Consider the following 17,826-nt stretch of genomic DNA (forward strand, 5'->3'; position numbering starts at 1 on the left):
TTTTCCTGTTATCCATGCAATGGCAGGTCAGAGCAGGGTGATTGTAGTGAGGCCATGTTGTGTACACACATCATGGCCACACGTCCTTTGTGATCCCCTTGGCTGTATTGAGCTTGGCTGTCTTCTTTTGCATTCCAGCACAAAGGAGAGGCAGTGGCACGCTCTTTGCATGGTGGACTCGGCATCCAGCCGTATCCCCCAACGCTCGTGCTTGCCATAATGATTAGGACTTTTGGGCAATGCTCCCGGGAGATGGCTGGTGCCAGACTTTTCATTTCAAGGAGGCTTGTACCAACTTCAGTGAGACAAATGTTACCAAAATAGAGGAGGCGGAGGAGAGACAGCCTTTGCTGCTACAGCTGGCCTGGCACCGGTTGCTCCTCCTGGTTCATTTTTGATCCTGAAGAGCTGCCATATGGGTCTGGTATCCTTTTCAGCATAGCACTGTTGTGGCTGCAGTCAGAGAAAAGCTTTCTTTTCTGATTTTGCATGTTTGGGTTGCTAGAAAATTTATTTCCTTTACATCCTGCCTTTTTTTCATGACATGGGATCCAAGGCAGCTTGCAGTGAATTAGAACTGGGGAAATCTCATTACACAAATGTTTTAAAAATGGAAATAACCAATTCTATTAAAATCATAATGATAAAGCAGCTTGTTTGGGGGGGGGGGGGGGGTCCTCTTTCATTTGTCCATTGGCCAAAGCCCAAGATGAGAATCAACAACAACAAAAAGGCGGCAATGTTCCTGCCCCCAGAACTGCACAAAACTGTTGTGTGGAAATAACTCATAGTGGGAAGGGAGACTATGTGGACCTTTGTGGCTTGCAATTGCCATTATCTGTCACCAGGCCTGTAGCAAGGGGGATTTTTAGGGGTTCACCCCCCCCTCCCGAATTTTTTCAGGTTAAAAAAATCCCTGGTTTACTCATGAATTTTAACTGGTTAACCAAATCCCCATGCTAAGTCTATGAGACGTAAAACATTAAGAGTCCCTCCAGGTACTATCTCAAGCCGATATTGACAGGTCTGAACCCGAGGTGCGGGTGGGTCAGGGGTTCAACGCCCCCCCCCCCCCCGAAATTTTCAAAACCCCTCCCGAAATTTTTTTCTGGCTACGGTCCTGTCTGTCATCATGGACTATGTTGTCCAGAGCTGGTGGAAATTGTAGTTTAACAATATCTGGCAGGCTGCTTTCTAGCCACCTCTGCTTGGGTGGGGATTTGCCTTCTCCATGCTCATGATCCTCTCAGTTGGTGCCTCCCTCTTGTGGACCCTTGAAGAATTTCAGTGAACCTTTCCTTCTTGGGCAGAGTCCTGCTTTCATATCTATCTTATCTATGGCTGCTGTGTCTACCATGTTTCTCATTGCATTAAGCAATACAAAGACATGCAAACAGCATCTGTATTGCCAGGTGTCATATCAAGGCAAAGACCTGACATTCCAGGGATCAAACCACAGGATCTGAAGCATGGGAGACATTGATTGATATATTGAAAGATCTGCTTACACTTAAAAATGAACCGATTGCCTGATCCAAGATTGTTTCCAGCTGAATATACCATTGTGCTTTTGGAGAGTAATTACTACATACATTTTCTCTGTTGCTCTCCTCCAATATCTATCCTCCAGATTGCACCACTATTTTATGACCCTGTTCTTTGTGGTTTTTATTCTTATTCCTTTTCTCACCCCGAGTTTTAACTTAGTGTTCATGTGGCCCGCCCTTGTTTTTATTGTTCTTCTGATTTTGCGTTGTAATGTATATTATCATTTATTGTATTGTTCAATGTGTTATGATTTGTTACTCTTTTTATATTCTATCAAATTGTATTGTTCTGGGCATGGCCCCATGTAAGCCGCCCCGAGTCCCCGTTGGGGAGATGGTGGCGGGGTATAAATAAAGTTTATTATTATTATTATTATTATTATTATTATTATTATTATTATTGTATTGTCAAAGGCTTTCATGGCCGGAATCATTGGATTGCTGTGAGTTTTTCGGGTTCTATGGCCATGTTCCAGAAGGTTTCTCTCCTGACATTTCGCTTACATCTGTGGCAGGCATCCTCAGAGGTTGTGAGGTATGTTGGAAACTAGGCAAGGGAGGTTTATATATCTCTGTAAGGTCCAGAGTGGGAGAAATAATTCTTGTCTATTGGAGGCAGGTGTTCAGATTGTTGTTCAGTAAATACTGTAAAGAATAACACTGAAATTCCAGACATGAAACAATCAGGGACAGCTAACACCTCCAAACAAAGGATTCTCCCAGACAGGAAGAAGCCAGGCCTTGAGGCCACAGGGCCATCAAATGCTAATCAATGTGATTAATTACAACACCCACACCTGTCTCCAACAGACGAGTTCTTTCTCCCACCCTAGACCTTACACAGATATATAAACCTTCCTTGCCTAGTTTCCAACAGACCTCACAATTTTCGAGGATGCCTGCCACAGATGTGGGCGAAACGTCAGGAGAGAATACTTCTGGAACATGGCCGTAGAGCCCAAAAGACTCATAGCAACCCAGTGAATGTACCATTGTTGACTTTCTGGTAAAAGTATATAACTGATACCAAAGATTGGCCTTTGTACCAAGTGAAAACTGTGTGAAACCAGTCAGTATAGCCAGGTTTTTAAAAGGGGGAGCTTAGGTGCTTTTATTGTCCTGCATCCAAAGCTATATGATTGGTTGTTTTGGGACTCTGTCAAACCCATTTCCCATTTCTCATGCTTCCATCTATTTCAGCCTTTCCTTCCCTGGGAGTGGAATGCCCCATCATTGAAATACCACGTTCAGTGGCGACAGGAGAATGAAGACCAATGGAACGAGACAGAAGTGGAAGCACCCCCTGTAGTGGTGACTGGTACCCCGGTCTTCACGCCATATGAGATCAAAGTGCAAGCACGCAATGAGTTTGGCAAAGGCCCTGAACCTTCCATCGAACTTGGCTACTCAGGAGAGGATGGTGAGTAATGAAAAAGGAAAAAAGTGCTTTAAGAGAAGAGCATGTTGCTGCTGTAGACAATGGAGGAAGAGAGGAGGCAACTGTTCAGGCAGATAGATTTCCTTGATATCTTTCATACTGCACAACTGTAGCACTTGAATCTAACTGTTATAACTCCATCCTGTGGGATCATGAGATTTGTAGTTTCATGAGATAGAATGAAACATTCAGTCAGGGAGCTAGATCTTCTGGTGCTTCTCATTAAACTGCAAATACCAGGATTGCATAGGATACAGCTATGGCAGTTCAAGTGAGACCACAGCATTTTAATACCACACTGGGGAAGAGACATTTAATTGTAAAGACTGTCCAGACCAGGGGTCCTCAAACTTTTAAAGCAAAGGGCTGGTCCACCATCCTTCAGATTGATGAGGAGCCAAATTATCATTTGAGAAAAAAAAAAAACGAAAAAATTTCTATGCAACTGCACATATCTTACTTGTTGTGCAAAACAACAACAATAACAATGAAAGACCAATACAATATTTAAAAATGAAAATAATTTTAACCAACATAAACCTATCAGGATTTCAATAGGAAGTGTGGGCCTTCTTCTGGCCAATGAGATAGTCAGGTTAATTAGGATTGTTGTGTGTCTTCAAATCATTTCAGACTTTGGGCGAGGCTAAGTCCAAAATTATTTATTTATTCATTTACTACATTTATTTACTACATTTATATCCCACCCTTCTCACCCTGAAGGGAACTCAGAGCAGCTGCATGTACATACAATATATTATATTATTAGCATAGCACAATATTAGCATTATATATTACTATATTGAACTATACCACTATACTGTAATATTATATGTAATATATAACATATAATTAATATATAATTAATATTATTATATGGTATTATTATTAGTATTATATTGTATAAAATGATAATATTATCAATATCATATGTATATACAATATATTATATTATTAAAACTTATATAAAATATTATATTATAAATGAGGGCGGGGGCCAGGTAAATGACCTTGGAGGGCCGCATCTGGCCCCCGGGCCTTAGTTTGGGGACCCCTGGTCCAGACCATCCCAGGAATACAAACCTGGAGAAAAGATAGCAAAATGTTTAAAAATAAATATTTAATCACTGTACTTTACTACAATTGGGAAAGTGTCATTTTGCTATTGAGCTTTTATTTCTTCTACAAATATAATCTTGGCCCTCAGATACTTTGGAATGAGAAGTGTCTGTAGGATAGGACAGGACACCATGGGGACCACAAGGGCCATATAGTCCACACTCTGCTATATCGGAACAAACAACCAAAGCACTCCTGGAAGATGGCTATTGAGCCTTTATCTAAAGACCTTCCAAGAAGGAGAGTCCACCACTCTTTTAGGTGGTCTGTTCCACTGTTGATTAGTTTTTATAGCAATGAAGTTCTTATCAATGGTTAGGTAGAATTCATTTTCTTGTCATTTCACTCCACCGGTTCATGTTCTAGTTTCTAGAGCAGCAGAAAACAAGTGTGCTCTATCTTGTACACAACATCTCTTCAGATATGTAAAGATAGTTATATCACCTCTCAGCCTTCTCTTATAAAATATTCGGTAGTATGGACCAAGGCAAAATTTGAATAAGTGGTTGGAATCAGACTATGTATCTTCCATGTTTTTGTTGCTGTTGTGTACCTTCAAGCTTTTTCTAACTTATGACAAATTAATCATAGAGTTTTCTTGGCACGATTTGTTCAGAGAGATGTTGCCTTTGCCTTCCTCTGATGCTGAGGTCACTCTGAATTTCCATGGCTAGATGGGAATTAAAACTCTACTTTCACTTAACCATACTGACTCTCGTTTCTTTGTTTAGTTGGTTAGTGTTTATGTAGACTTTTTAATCTTTTATTGAGAAAAATTTGCATCTTTACTAGACAGCAGTTGCTTTCCTGAATTTACTTTGTTGAAGATTCAGCAAAGTGTCAGGTGCTGCCACTGCTCCCTGTTCCACACATTGTTATTATCTTGGAGCCTCTCCAGGGATGCATTTCCATTGTATAAATAAAGCAGTTTGACACCACTTTAGCTGCTATGTCTCAATGGTGTAAAATCCTGGGAGCCTTATTTTGTTGAGGCACTAGCACTCTTTGGCAGAGAAGCCTGAATTTCTAAAACTATAAATTCCGTGATGTGGTAGCATTGAGCCAGAATTCATAAATTTTACAGTAGGGCTGTGCAAAATTTTGTTTGTGCCTTGTATGTCAGATCTATTTCATAGGCAAAGTTGAGAGGCAGTGCTCTAAAGTTTACCTAGTAGGTTCCTAGTATCAGCATCATCATCATCATCATCATCATAAAAGTCTGGATGGGCATCTGTTAGGGGTGCTTTGACTCTGCTTTTCCTGTCTGGCAGAAGGAGGTTGGACTGGATGGCCCCTGGGGTCTTCCAGTGGAATAGTACTATGAAGTTTATGTTGGTTAAAATTCCCTAAAATCAGTGGATGTGCAAATCTTTCTGAAACGTGGGGGGAATGATGCCCTGGTTATGTTGTATCATTGAAAATAAAAATTCAAGGTGTTAGCTCTTGTAGTTTTTAAAAATGTTGTTCATAAAAACTTTTTTATAATTCCAAAAATCAGTGGATGTGTGAAGCATTCTGAAACTTTGGGGGGAATAACAGTGCTCAATATGTTCTAGCAAGTTTCATCCCAATAGCTCTCAAAATAAGGGAGAAAGGAGACCAGGAAGCTTCACCCCTTGCACAATTACAGAACAAAAAGTAACGAAAAATTCATTATATCATTATAGTTACGATACTGACCAATTTTGCTTTCTACAGTTCCTGAGGCCATCCCTGAGAACTTGGCTGTTGAAGTCTTGAACAGCACCACCATCAAACTTTCTTGGATCCTGCCAAACAGAGAGAAGATTTTTGGTCATCTCAAGGGGTTCCAGGTAAGGCAACTTTTGTATATTGGTAAAAATAAAATAAAAATAATTATCACAGAGTGTATTTAAACCTCAATGCAACTTGCATTGCTACTCTGGAACAGTTGTTGCATGTTAATAAATTATGCTAATAGGGGAAAAGGTAGACTCCAGCAATACATGGAGCGAGAATTGCCAGATGTGCAAGCTGGGTTTAGAAAAGGCAGAGGAACGAGAGACCAAATTGCCAATATCCGCTGAATAATGGAGGAAATAGGGAATTTCAGAAAAACATCTATTTCTGTTTCACTGACTATTCTAAAGCCTTTGACTGTGTGGATCATAATAAATTGCATTCAGTTCTTGGTGGTATGGGGATACCAAGTCACCTTGTCTGTCTCCTGAGGAATCTGTATAACGACCAAGTAGCAACAGTATGGAACAGACCACAGAACAACAGATTGGTTCAAGATTGGGAAAGGAGTACGTCAGGGCTGTATACTCTCATCCTACCTATCCAACTTGTATGAAAAACACATCATGCGATGAGCAGGGCTTTATGAATGCAAGGCTGAAGTTAAAATTTCTGGAAGAAACATTAACAACCTTAGATACTCAGATGATACCACTTTGATGGCTGAAAGTGAGGAGGAGCTGAGGAGCCTTCTAACCAAGATGAAAGAAAAAAGTGCAAAACCTGGGTTGCATTTAAACATCTGGAAAACCAAGATCATGGCAACCAGACTGAATGATAACTGGCAGACAGAGGGAGAAAATGTGGAGGCAGTGACAGACTTCGTATTTCTAGATGCAAAGATTACTGCAGATGCAGACTGCAGCCTGGAAATCAGAAGGTGTTTACTTCTTGGGAGGAGAGCAATGACCAACCTCAATAAAATAGTGAAGATTAGAGACATGACACTGGCCACCAAGGTCCGCATAGTTAAAGCAATGGTATTCCCTGTAGTAACTTATGGATGTGAGAGCTGGACCATAAGGAAGGCTGAGTGAAGGAAGATAGACGCTTTTGAACTGTGGTGTTGGAGGAAAATCCTGAGAGTGCCTTGGACCACAAGAAGATCCAGCTAGTCCGTACACCAGGAAATAATGCCCGACTGCTCACTGGAGGGAAGCGATTGAACAAATAAACAACAACAATAGGGAAAAATGTGCAAATGGCCATAATTTATAGAAGTTGCTTAGTGCAGCTGTTCACATTGCAGAATTTTTATTCTATTGCTGATTTATTATTGTTATGGTAAGCATATCCATGACCATATCAGGACCTCAGGAAAACTAAGAATGAGATTTTTACTGGCCAGGTCAGGTCAGGTCAGAACATTATCTTTAAACAAGAATAAATTTGCCTTCTTCTTGTGCTCCCCTCTTCCACCTGTAATTACTACAATTTCCTTTTAAATGCCTTGTGCATATGGAGAGACATTCTACCCGGTTAGCCTTTTATTAAAAACCAAAAAGCCACAAACTGCCAGCTGTGAGCAGGGTGAATCATGGCTTGGAGGCACCTTTTTATCAAGTCATTAAACAAGAATAAGGAGTTCCCCTTGGGAGCTCCTCTGCACATGGCTGGAGCCTCCTTGCCTGAAGGATGTCAGAACTGAGATGATGTTGAGAGTTGCAGAATTGTCAGTAAATAAATTGTCAGTAAATACCCTCTCTTTTTCTCTTTCTCTCCCTCTTCCGCCTTTCTGCTTCAACCAGGTGTATTTCTTCTGGCTGGGAACCATGGCAGACCGCAGCCGTCGGCAAGCCCGTGCTCACACTCACTCACACGGGAAAGTGTTGATTGAGGGAGATGTGTCTGAAATCATCCTTGGGGGCTTCAGGCCGTGGAGCCGGTACCGGGTTCAGATGTCTGTGCTCAATGGGCGGGGAGAGGGTCCCCACAGTGAGGCCATAGAGTTTGGCACACCTGAGGGAGGTAAGAAACAGGAGCACTGTCCTCCTCAGACTTCTTATGCGTTCGTCTCCTCCCTAAATGTACATTGTGAATCCCTCCATAACTTATTTCCCTACATCTAAGAACAAACCCTCTCGAGAGCCCTGTCTTTGATGGTGACATTTTTATGAACTTCTGCTTTTCCTTCTTATTTCCACATTTCTATAACATGATAAGTGAGACATCTGTGGATACTCTAGCTTGTAAATGATGAGCAATGTGCTGGACACATGGTGCCCAACTGATCCCATTTGCAAAGCTGTAGTTGAAAAACTATGGAGGAATATCATTGTGGTTTCCGAGGCATAGGGTCTGAACATGGCATAGTCTCAGAGTGATCTGTTTCTCCACATAAACCAGAGAAACATGGGCTGTGAACATTTTGGGACAATTTATTTATTTATTTATTTATTTGCAACATTTATACCCCGCCCTTCTCACCCTAGGGGACTTAGGGTGGCTTACAAAAATTGGCAAAATTTATTGCCCAAAATGCAATCATAAAAACAAAACAATATAAACAGATCTATTAATAACATTGTTAAAACACTTTATAAAAACCTTAAAACGTATATATAATTAATTCCATTCATCCGAGATCCTCATGCTTCATCCTTAAATCAGGCCATGTCAACTTTGTCATTTACTCATCAAAAGCTTGGGCACATAACCATGTTTTCACGGCCCATATTAACAAACAACATATTAACAAATCATTTTCCTGCTCCTGCTGCACAAAGGTGTGATCAGGCAGCATGTAATACCACACTGCTTGCAGCCAATAGGTTAGAGATCATGTGAATTCCTGACTTAACATGTCATGAGTATAAGATCTTGCAAGGTCTTGGAATGAAGACACTGCTCACAATTGCAATTACTGGTAACAGACCTTTATCTTCCTCATTCTTAGGATGCAAAAAAAGTTAATTCTACTAATCTATTTCAAACCTCTTACCCTCCCCAGATCAGGTTACATTCCAACATCCCCAGTTCATTTATTTCCATAACAACCTAGGCCAGCTGGTCCTTATCTCTTCTCCAACACCTCCTTGGTTCTACCTCCTTTCCCACGGTCTTTGACCATCCATGTCAGGGTGACTATTCAATCAATTTCGCCTGTATTGGCTTCCTGACAGTGAGGTCATGGTGACTGTATATGTTTGCATGGCATGGTTTGTATTAGCTATGGTTTGTAAGTAAGCCACAAATTGTATGACAGATCACAGAACAAACTGTCTTTTCTTCTCATGTCTACCTTGTTTCTATTTGTTTCTTTTCTACCTTTTGGCCTTTCTTGTTCCATGATGGTTAATTGGGGAAACAAGCTAGGAATGATCCACAATTCTACATTTGAATGTCATGACAAGCCATGGCTTGTAAGCCGGGAGCAAACCTTAGATTCAGAGTGCGGTTTCTGACCATTTGAACAAGCCATGATATGTTAGCTGGATCACTACTCACAAGACCGATTCCAGTTAATCAAACCATAAACTGTCATGATAATATATGTGACTGTTATATATATACACACACACACACACACACACACACACACACACACACATATTATAGTACACCCAGCTGTTCCAGGACTCCTTATGTAATTCAATTTGTTCTTAAACTCTGAAAACTACCATATTTCATTGCACAACAGTTGTGGCTTTCCCCCTTTGGCTGAAAAAAAGGGACAGTGGAACTATTAAGTGGTGAAAAAAAATTCTAGCTATGAGGCTTCACTTGGCCAGCAGTCAACTAAAGCCTCATAGCTGGAAAGAGGGTAAGCATATGGGCGAATGAAGCTTCACTTGCCTGCATGCTCGCCCCTTTAGAAAGGAAAGGAGAGGAAAGGAAAGAGTACAGGCACTTGGGTGAGTCAATTGCCCACATCTACTTTCCTTTCCAAGATGTAAATTGCCAGCCGAGTGAAGCCCCTTTGATAGAAAGAGGATGAGCACACGGGCGATTGAATGAAGGCTATAACTATTGTGTCATGAAAGTAATAATACTATTTGGGGGTGTGACTATTACACTGTGGCAACTATTATGCAATTAAATATTATTTATTATTTATTTATTAGCAACATTGATATCCCGGGCGGCTTACAAGTTATATTTACACACAATATATTATATTATTAGCATAGCACAATATAAGCATTATATATTACTATATTGTACTATAACACTATATTGCAATATTATTAATAATAGTACATGTAATATAAACATACAATTATAATAGTGTATTATTATTATATTGTATTATATATACAATATATATACCCTGTTTCCCTGAAAATAAGACATCCCCTGAAAATAAGACCTAGTAGAGGTTTTGCTGAATTGCTAAATATAAGGCCTCCCCCGGAAGTAAGACCTAGCAAAGTTTTTGTTTAGAAGCATACCTGGAGAACAGAACACCAGATCATGTAGGATTGGTAAATGTACATACCATAGATTGATGTACATGGAAATAATGGTAGTAACAAGAAATTCTTGACAGGATTTCACAGTTTGTCTGGTTATGCTGGTTTGTGATGACAACTAATGTACAGTATATATAAATGTTCATTTTTTTGTTCAACAATAAATGTGAATTCTTCTTCATGGAAAAATAAGACATCCCCTGAAAATAAGATCTAGCACATCTTTGGGAGCAAAAATTAATATAAGACACTGTCTTATTTTCAGGGAAACACGGTGTGTGTGTGTGTGTGTATACATACAATATATTATATTATTAGTATAGCATAATATGAGTATTATATATTATTACATTGTTATATTGACAATATGGTAGATAATATGTCTCCATGTGTCCTTCTTTCCTTCCTCTCTTTCCTTCTCTTCCGCCTTGAATAGTTCCAAGCCGGCCTGAATCCCTCCATATGGAATTCTTGTCAAACACAACAGTGACCTTGGAATGGACACCACCCAGATTTCCCAATGGGAAATTACTGAGATACGTATTGGCATACCAACAAGGTAAGTCTGTGTGTCATGTTTTGGCTTAGGGGAGCGGGGCAGTGGACTAAAGTACCATGTAAAATTATGACTCTTCAATAGTTGAGAGATTGTAAATTGGCTTATAATTTTCTTGCTGCTGGAAATTCACACTTAGGGATATTACCCATTGAACGTGGGCTTAAAGTCTGCCTTCCTAGTCTGGCAGCACTCCAGAGGAAAGATTATAACAAAAATACTCCAGAGTTGGGTTCTGGGACAAATTGGCAGCACTTTCATTTACAGTTAGATACTTTGGCACAAATAAATGAAATAGTGGATACTAGTCTGAATGTAGAATATATCAGGACTATTTGTTAACATCAAAAAGTCAGAGATACTATGTCTTAATACCTCACCAAAGGAACAATTAGGAAAATATCAGGATTAATATAGGCTCAAAGAAGTTAAAATACTTAGAAGTATGGATATATAAAAACCCAGAGAGTATAGTCAAGGGGAATTACAAACAAAGATGGAATAGAGAAACAACTTAAGAATTGGGAAGGAAAAACATTAACAAGAATGGACAGAATAAGGGCATTAATTTTTTTTTATAATACCAAAATTGTTATATTTATTCCAAACATTACCAAACACAGTAGAGATGAAGACGCTAAAGACATGGGACAGAAGAAGAATAAAATGGGCAGTTGAAGGAAAAAGGCCCAGAATAAGGAACAAATGGTTATATGGAAAAGAGGAAGAGGGGAGGCTGGGGGATTCCAAGTTTAGAAATCTATCCCAATGTGTTTCAAATCCAAAGATAGCAGAAAATACAGTATACTAAAAAAAGGTAATTATGGAGAAGATAATAATATTAAAGAAAAGGAAACAATTTTAGGGAATGGAATAGGAGAGAGGAAACAGAATTTAAGGAACCCTTTAAAGGAACAATAAAAATGTGGAAAAAAAGAAAGAAGAAGTTAAGTCCAGGCAATGAGAAAAAGATGGCAACTATATGGCAAATTAATTATAATAATGACAAATTGATAGGCAGAACATTGAGATCAATTGAAAATAGAGGGGAAAGTTTAGTGGAGAACTTGTATACAGCAGACAGAATCCCTGTAGAACAAAAATAAATTCAGACTTGGATAGGATCAGGGAATTGGATTCAAAGCTGGGCTATAAAACAAGAAATTTTTAGATGGAGGGGAAAAATAGAGAACAGGATAGTCCACTTGAGAAGGTGATTAGGAAATGTTTGAGAGAGGAAAAGAAGGTGGCAGGAGATCTGTACGAAAAAATCATAATGGTAAAAGAAGAAATAGCAGAGGAAATTTTCCAAACATGGAGAATGGACATGGAAATTGAGAGGGAAGACATCCAAAGGAAAATAAGCAATATAGCAAAAGAAAAGTACAATGTATTAAGGAACGCAAAAAGGAAAATGTTACAAAAATGGTACAGAATTCCTGCACAACTTTCACGTTTTTTTACCAGGGATAAAGGACAGGTGTTGGCATGGTTGTGGACAAAGAGGGGTGTTTAATCACATGATAGAGGAATGCAATCGAGTGCAAGAATACTAGAGAAAGATTGAAGGAGAAATCAATAGAATGTTAAATCTACAAATCGTAATAGTTAATAGAAATGTACTACATGCAAGGATAACAGGAGTGAAGAATATACAAAAAGAAAAATTGGTTGAAAATTAATAGCATGTGTACAAATTGTTTTAGTGAGGGATTGGAAAGATAAAACAAAATAGACTCTGACAAATTGATGTAAGTCTATAGTTAATATGTTAAATGTGGAAATAACAAATTGCAAATGCAATATAGATAAAATTGAAAAGGTTACAATAATTAAGAGGATGTGGGAACCAGTTAGGAATGATTTAGAGAATGTTCTAAGATGTGCCAAAAAAGGAGGTGAAGCAGCGGGAGCTTTCTCCAAAGAGGTAGTGTGAAATGTGCCCTTTCACACTGCACAGTTATAGCACTATCTTTCCACCTTAGCTGCCATGGCAACTAAAGAGAATCCTAAATGCCCCTCCCTAAACTACAAGCCCCAAGATTTCACTGGATGTGCTATAATTGTGTAGCATCTAAAATGATCAAAGGTCTGGAGACCGTGCCCTATGAGAACTTAAAGATATGGGTATGATTAGCCTACAGAAGAGAAGGTTGAGAAGAGACATGATAGTTGTGTATAAATATGTGAAAGGATGTCATTAGGAAGAGGAAGCAGCCTTGTTTTCTGCCGGAAACTAGGACTCAGAGGAATGGGTTCAAATTACAGGAAAGAAAAGTCCACCTGAACATTGAGGAGAACTTTCTGACTGTAAGAGCTATTTAGCAGTTGAACTCTCTGCCTTGGAGTGTGGTGAAAGCTCCTTCCTTGGAAGTTTTTAAACAGAGGCTAGATGGCCACGTGTCAGGGGTACTTTAATTGTGCTTTTCCTCATGACAGGGGGTTGGACTAGATGGCCCATGTGTTCTCTTCCAACTCTATTATTCTATAATTCTATGATTTGTAAAGCTTACAATGACTACTGCCTAATTAGCAAAATGATTGGTGTTGATTGTGTATTTCCGGAGCCTTGTTCATTAATGCATCTACCCTTTTTTGCTCTCTTGTGCCCAGCCAACCAGACCTCTAATCAGACCAACATGGGTTTTGTTAGTGGTATCACCATCCCAGCCACTCAACTTATGTTCAACGTCAGTGACTTGGACCCCTACACTCCTTACAATTTCTATCTGTCGGCAGAAACCAGAGAAGGATCAGGAGAGGCCTATGTTCTGCAAGAGCATGCAATTCGTGAGTCAGGTAAGAAAAGCCCTCCGCATTCTTCTACCAAGATTGGGATGGTCTCTTTTTCTTTGGGTGGGCTTCTGTTTTAGCAGATTGACAAGGTACTCAAAACACCAACGAAATAAGTAAAGCAGGTCTGTGGGGAGCTGTGTGAGCTTGGAAGTGCTACACAATCTCTTCCTGAAAGAGGATGCCATTTCAAGGATGGGGATGTTTTACTGGTTGGGAAAAAGGGCTACCTGCATAACAAGATGGTGATATTCCTCCATATTTAGTCTCAAAGTTGACAGCAGTTTTGAAAGCTGTCCTTTTGTTTATTCAGTGCCATCTTGCAGCTGAAAAGCAATGGTTACACCCTGTTCTCGCTTCCTGGTTGAAAGGGTCCAAATTGGCGTCAAGCATAGCTGTATTGGGGTGCTTTTAAAACAAGGCTTTTATGTGATAATCACTGTGCCTCATTCGCAGACTTTTATGGGAGAGTCCAGAGGGTGTCATCTTCCGTTTGTGACTCTCTCACATTTTCCCACTGCTGGGGCTCTCCAGATGTGCTGGACTACAACTCCCATCATCCCCAGGGCAGAAGAGCAGTGCACAGATAGGATCATAGAGTAACCTCTCCAAATGTGTTGTGGTGATTTTGGTTCTGCCTTGATTGTATTGTTCTTCTGTGTGGGAAGCCTCAGACGGGACTTAAGTTTCGAAAATGTTAATGTTAATTGTAAAATGTTAATACACCCCTTCTCCCCATCCCTATCCTCATCCCATTTCCACTCTGCCTCCGTGGCCAGTGAACCTGTCCTTGGTGAACATCACTTTGGGTGACGTACGGGAGAATTCTACCACCATCTTCTGGACCACGCGTCATAATCAGCGAGACGTGGAGTTTGCAATCCATATTATGAGCAAGACTGGTAAGCAGAGAAATGGGGCTATATGGAGCTTGGGTGGAAGTCATTTCGCACAGTGTTCTTCATGCCAGAGCTTGTTAAAGTTGTTTTAGACTATAATTCTCATAATTCCCTAGCCTGTGCAGGAAAGGGGCACTGACTAAATGTTGTAGAATCATAGAACATGGAGTTAGAAATGGCCTTGTGGTCCATTCAGTTTAACCCCAGTGACAGAAAGAGAGTAAAAATTATTTGACCTCTGATTCTGAGTAGGGACCACAAGTTTGTATGAATCCAATTTTTAAGGAGATGAGAAATACGAATTGCTTTGAACCTTTTGGCATCTGCTGATAGTCTCTGCAGGCTAAGTTCAAAACCAGTCCCAAGGTAAAACTGTGGCTAGTGGAAATGAGAGTGGGAGTGATAAATACAACACAGTTCCCCCTTCCTCTTTTTCTATCTTCCAACCAGATAAAGAAAACTGGCAGGATGTAGGGAGGGTCACTTCCAGTCAGGGTTCATACCTCATCCCAGACCTGGAACCGGGAAAGCAGTATCGGGTTCGGCTGGTGAAAGAGCACCGCACTGGAGATCTTCAAGTCATCTGGGAATCAGAAATGTCGACTGCTGGTTCTGGTAAGTGATATGTGGACTGCTCAGTGGCCAATGAAAAGAAAAGATGCTCAGTGCCAGAATTGGCTTGGGAGAAAAAAAATCCACAGATGGTCTCTTCCTGATAAATGGAGGCGCCTTAGCCACAACCCCTTAATACATGTTGTGTATTAACCAACCATAAAATTATTTTCATTGCTACTTCATAACTATAATTTTGCTACTGCTATGAATCGTAATGTAAATATCTGATATGATATGCAGGAGGTATTTTCTTTCACTGGACCAGATTTGGTATAAATATTTGATGCGCCCAGATTTCAATACTGGTGGGGTTGGGGGGATTGAGTTTGTCATTTAGGAGTTGTAGTTGCTGGGATTTATAGTTAACCTACAATCAAAGAGCATTCTGAACTCCACCAATGATAGAATTGAAATAAACTTGGTACACAGAACTCCCATGACCAACAGAAAATACTGGAAGGGTTTGGTGGGCATTGACCTTGAGTTTGGAAGCTGTAGTTCACCTACATCCAGAGAGCACTGTGTACTCACTCAAGCAGTGATGGATCTGAACCAAACTTGGCATAAATACTCAATATGCTCAAATGTGAACACTGGTGGAGTTTCAGGAAAATAGACCTTGATATTTGGGAGTTGTAGTGATTTCTGATGGTCTTTGGTGACCCCTCTAACAACCCCACCCTCACGACCCACCCAGGGGTCCCGACCCCCAGATTGAGAAATGCTGCCCTAGATCATTGCACTTCCAGATTTGTTGTTCTCTGCCTATAATTAGTATAATAATGTATTGGCCAAGATGGTGATTGGATCCTTTACTATCCTTGCAACTCAAACATGTAAATTAAGAACAGCAAAAAGAAACACTGCTACTGAAATTGTATGTGCAGTCACTTGACTACTTAAAAAGCACTAGGCTAGTCAGGTGGGAAAGACCCACACAATCCATCTGGAGTAAGTTACAGCCACACAGGAATCGTCACAGGAGATATAGATTTTTAAAAACTTTTCCGAGTGTATGCTTTAGCTAAAGGAGTTGGAGCACAAAGGCAGGCGAGAAAGCGAGGGAGAGGGAGAGAAATCATACTCAAACATTGGAAGGCACTGAAACCAAGCCCCAGTGGATACCAAGAGTCTACCATAATACATTTCAGAATTCAGCTTTTAGGCAATATAGAATACACACACCTCTTGACAGGTCAAATCATGAAGAGTAGTTCCATAAAGCAAAATAATTTAGAAATCAGGCTCCATCAATAAACTTCAGTGAACACTCAAGACAGATAAATTTCAGTGGACACTCATGGGGATTTGGTTAATCAGTTAAAATTCATGAGTAAGCCAGGTTTTTTTAAACCTGATTTTGGGGGGGGGGGGGTGAACCCCAACCCCCCCTCCCTTGGCTACAGCCCTGCCTCTTGAGATGAGAGAGGTCCTGGGTATTATGATTTAATAGTTTCTCCCCATCAGTTTACTAACACAAACCAAGAGGACGAGTAAGTAGGCAAAGTTCTGCATCAACACTCGCCATTGCTCTTCCTGTAACTTTTTCCAATGTTGCCAAGTCTGAATCCTTATTTGTGTTATGATCTTAATCAAAGTAGCTTCCAAACTCACTCTGTTTCTTGTAATGAACTTGGGAATGTGGAAATTGATCCTTGACATAAAATGGGCACTAGAGAGAAAGGAAGGAGAGGGAAAGTGTAAGAGCTGGAAAGCTTTCCAGTAGTTTAATTTAATGTTAATGTGTGATTGTGCCTTCAAAGTATTTTTTTGACTTACGGGGACCCCATGGATTTCATAGGCAAGAAATATTCTGAGGTGGTTTCTTCCTCTAAAATACAACTAACAAGTCTTCGTTGGTGGTTTGCTATCCAAGTAATAAGCAGGGCAGACCTGCTTAGCTTCCAAGATCAGAAGGATCTGGTGCCCTAAGAGCATTTAGGCAGTTATAGTGTGAAGTTTACTAAAGAAAAATATGAGTAAGAAGAAGACTGAAACTTTGAATGAACACATACACACAAAAACACAGAGCTCATATGGCAAAAGGATAATAAAATAGCCAGGTTTTAAATGGGTCCTTTTAAAAATAGTCCCTATTTTTACCTCTTTCCATCCCAGTCTTGCAGTCAGTCCCCGAGGTCTTGAAGTTTTGATTCTTATTTGTTTTTTCCCCCTCCTGGGCCTCTAGCTGTCTTTTTTTTTAAAAAAATCCAAATATTTGCCTCTATTTACATGCAACCCACTCCTTTTAGATTACTTTTTAGTTAAAAAATTTAAAACAATAGCCAAAATGGATGACGATTCTCCAACTTTTATGGTAGGTGTTAATGACAGACAGGACAATAAGAAAAGCATCTAGTAAAATCCAGGTAAGAAAAAGCAGAAGTGGATACTGTCTAAATGAGGCAGTGGGAGACCATTACATGCTGAATCCCTCCCAAATTCACTTCTTAGAAATAAAACTGTTAATTTAAAAAATAATTGAATTGAAATTAAAAAGAAGTTGAACAGAAAGCTATGGATGTTGGTTTGGCTACCTGTTCGCCTTCAGTGGATTCTTAAATCAAAGCAGTCCTATGGTTACATACTGCACCAGACTATTAAATCAGTCTCACACTTTCTTGGGCTTATTCCAACACTGCATAATATATTTTTCCTCCTCAAAGTGAAATGAAAGGTTATTGAG

General features: G+C 39.8%; 1 protein-coding gene across 5 annotated transcripts in view; it reads left to right on the forward strand.

The window, feature by feature from the left end:
• Positions 1-17,826, forward strand: part of l1cam (L1 cell adhesion molecule) — a 162,491-nt gene that overhangs the window by 122,622 nt on the left and 22,043 nt on the right. For all 5 annotated transcript variants that reach the window (XM_008103896.3, XM_008103898.3, XM_008103897.3 and 2 more), the window contains 7 exons: positions 2,748-2,967; positions 5,803-5,918; positions 7,614-7,833; positions 10,714-10,836; positions 13,447-13,632; positions 14,406-14,528; positions 14,976-15,140. In XM_008103896.3, the coding sequence (XP_008102103.1) occupies positions 2,748-2,967; positions 5,803-5,918; positions 7,614-7,833; positions 10,714-10,836; positions 13,447-13,632; positions 14,406-14,528; positions 14,976-15,140 (1,153 nt within the window). The remainder of the gene's footprint in view (positions 1-2,747; positions 2,968-5,802; positions 5,919-7,613; positions 7,834-10,713; positions 10,837-13,446; positions 13,633-14,405; positions 14,529-14,975; positions 15,141-17,826) is intronic.

The sequence above is a fragment of the Anolis carolinensis genome, chromosome 2 (assembly GCF_035594765.1).
Source record: "Anolis carolinensis isolate JA03-04 chromosome 2, rAnoCar3.1.pri, whole genome shotgun sequence".
NCBI lineage: Eukaryota > Metazoa > Chordata > Lepidosauria > Squamata > Dactyloidae > Anolis > Anolis carolinensis.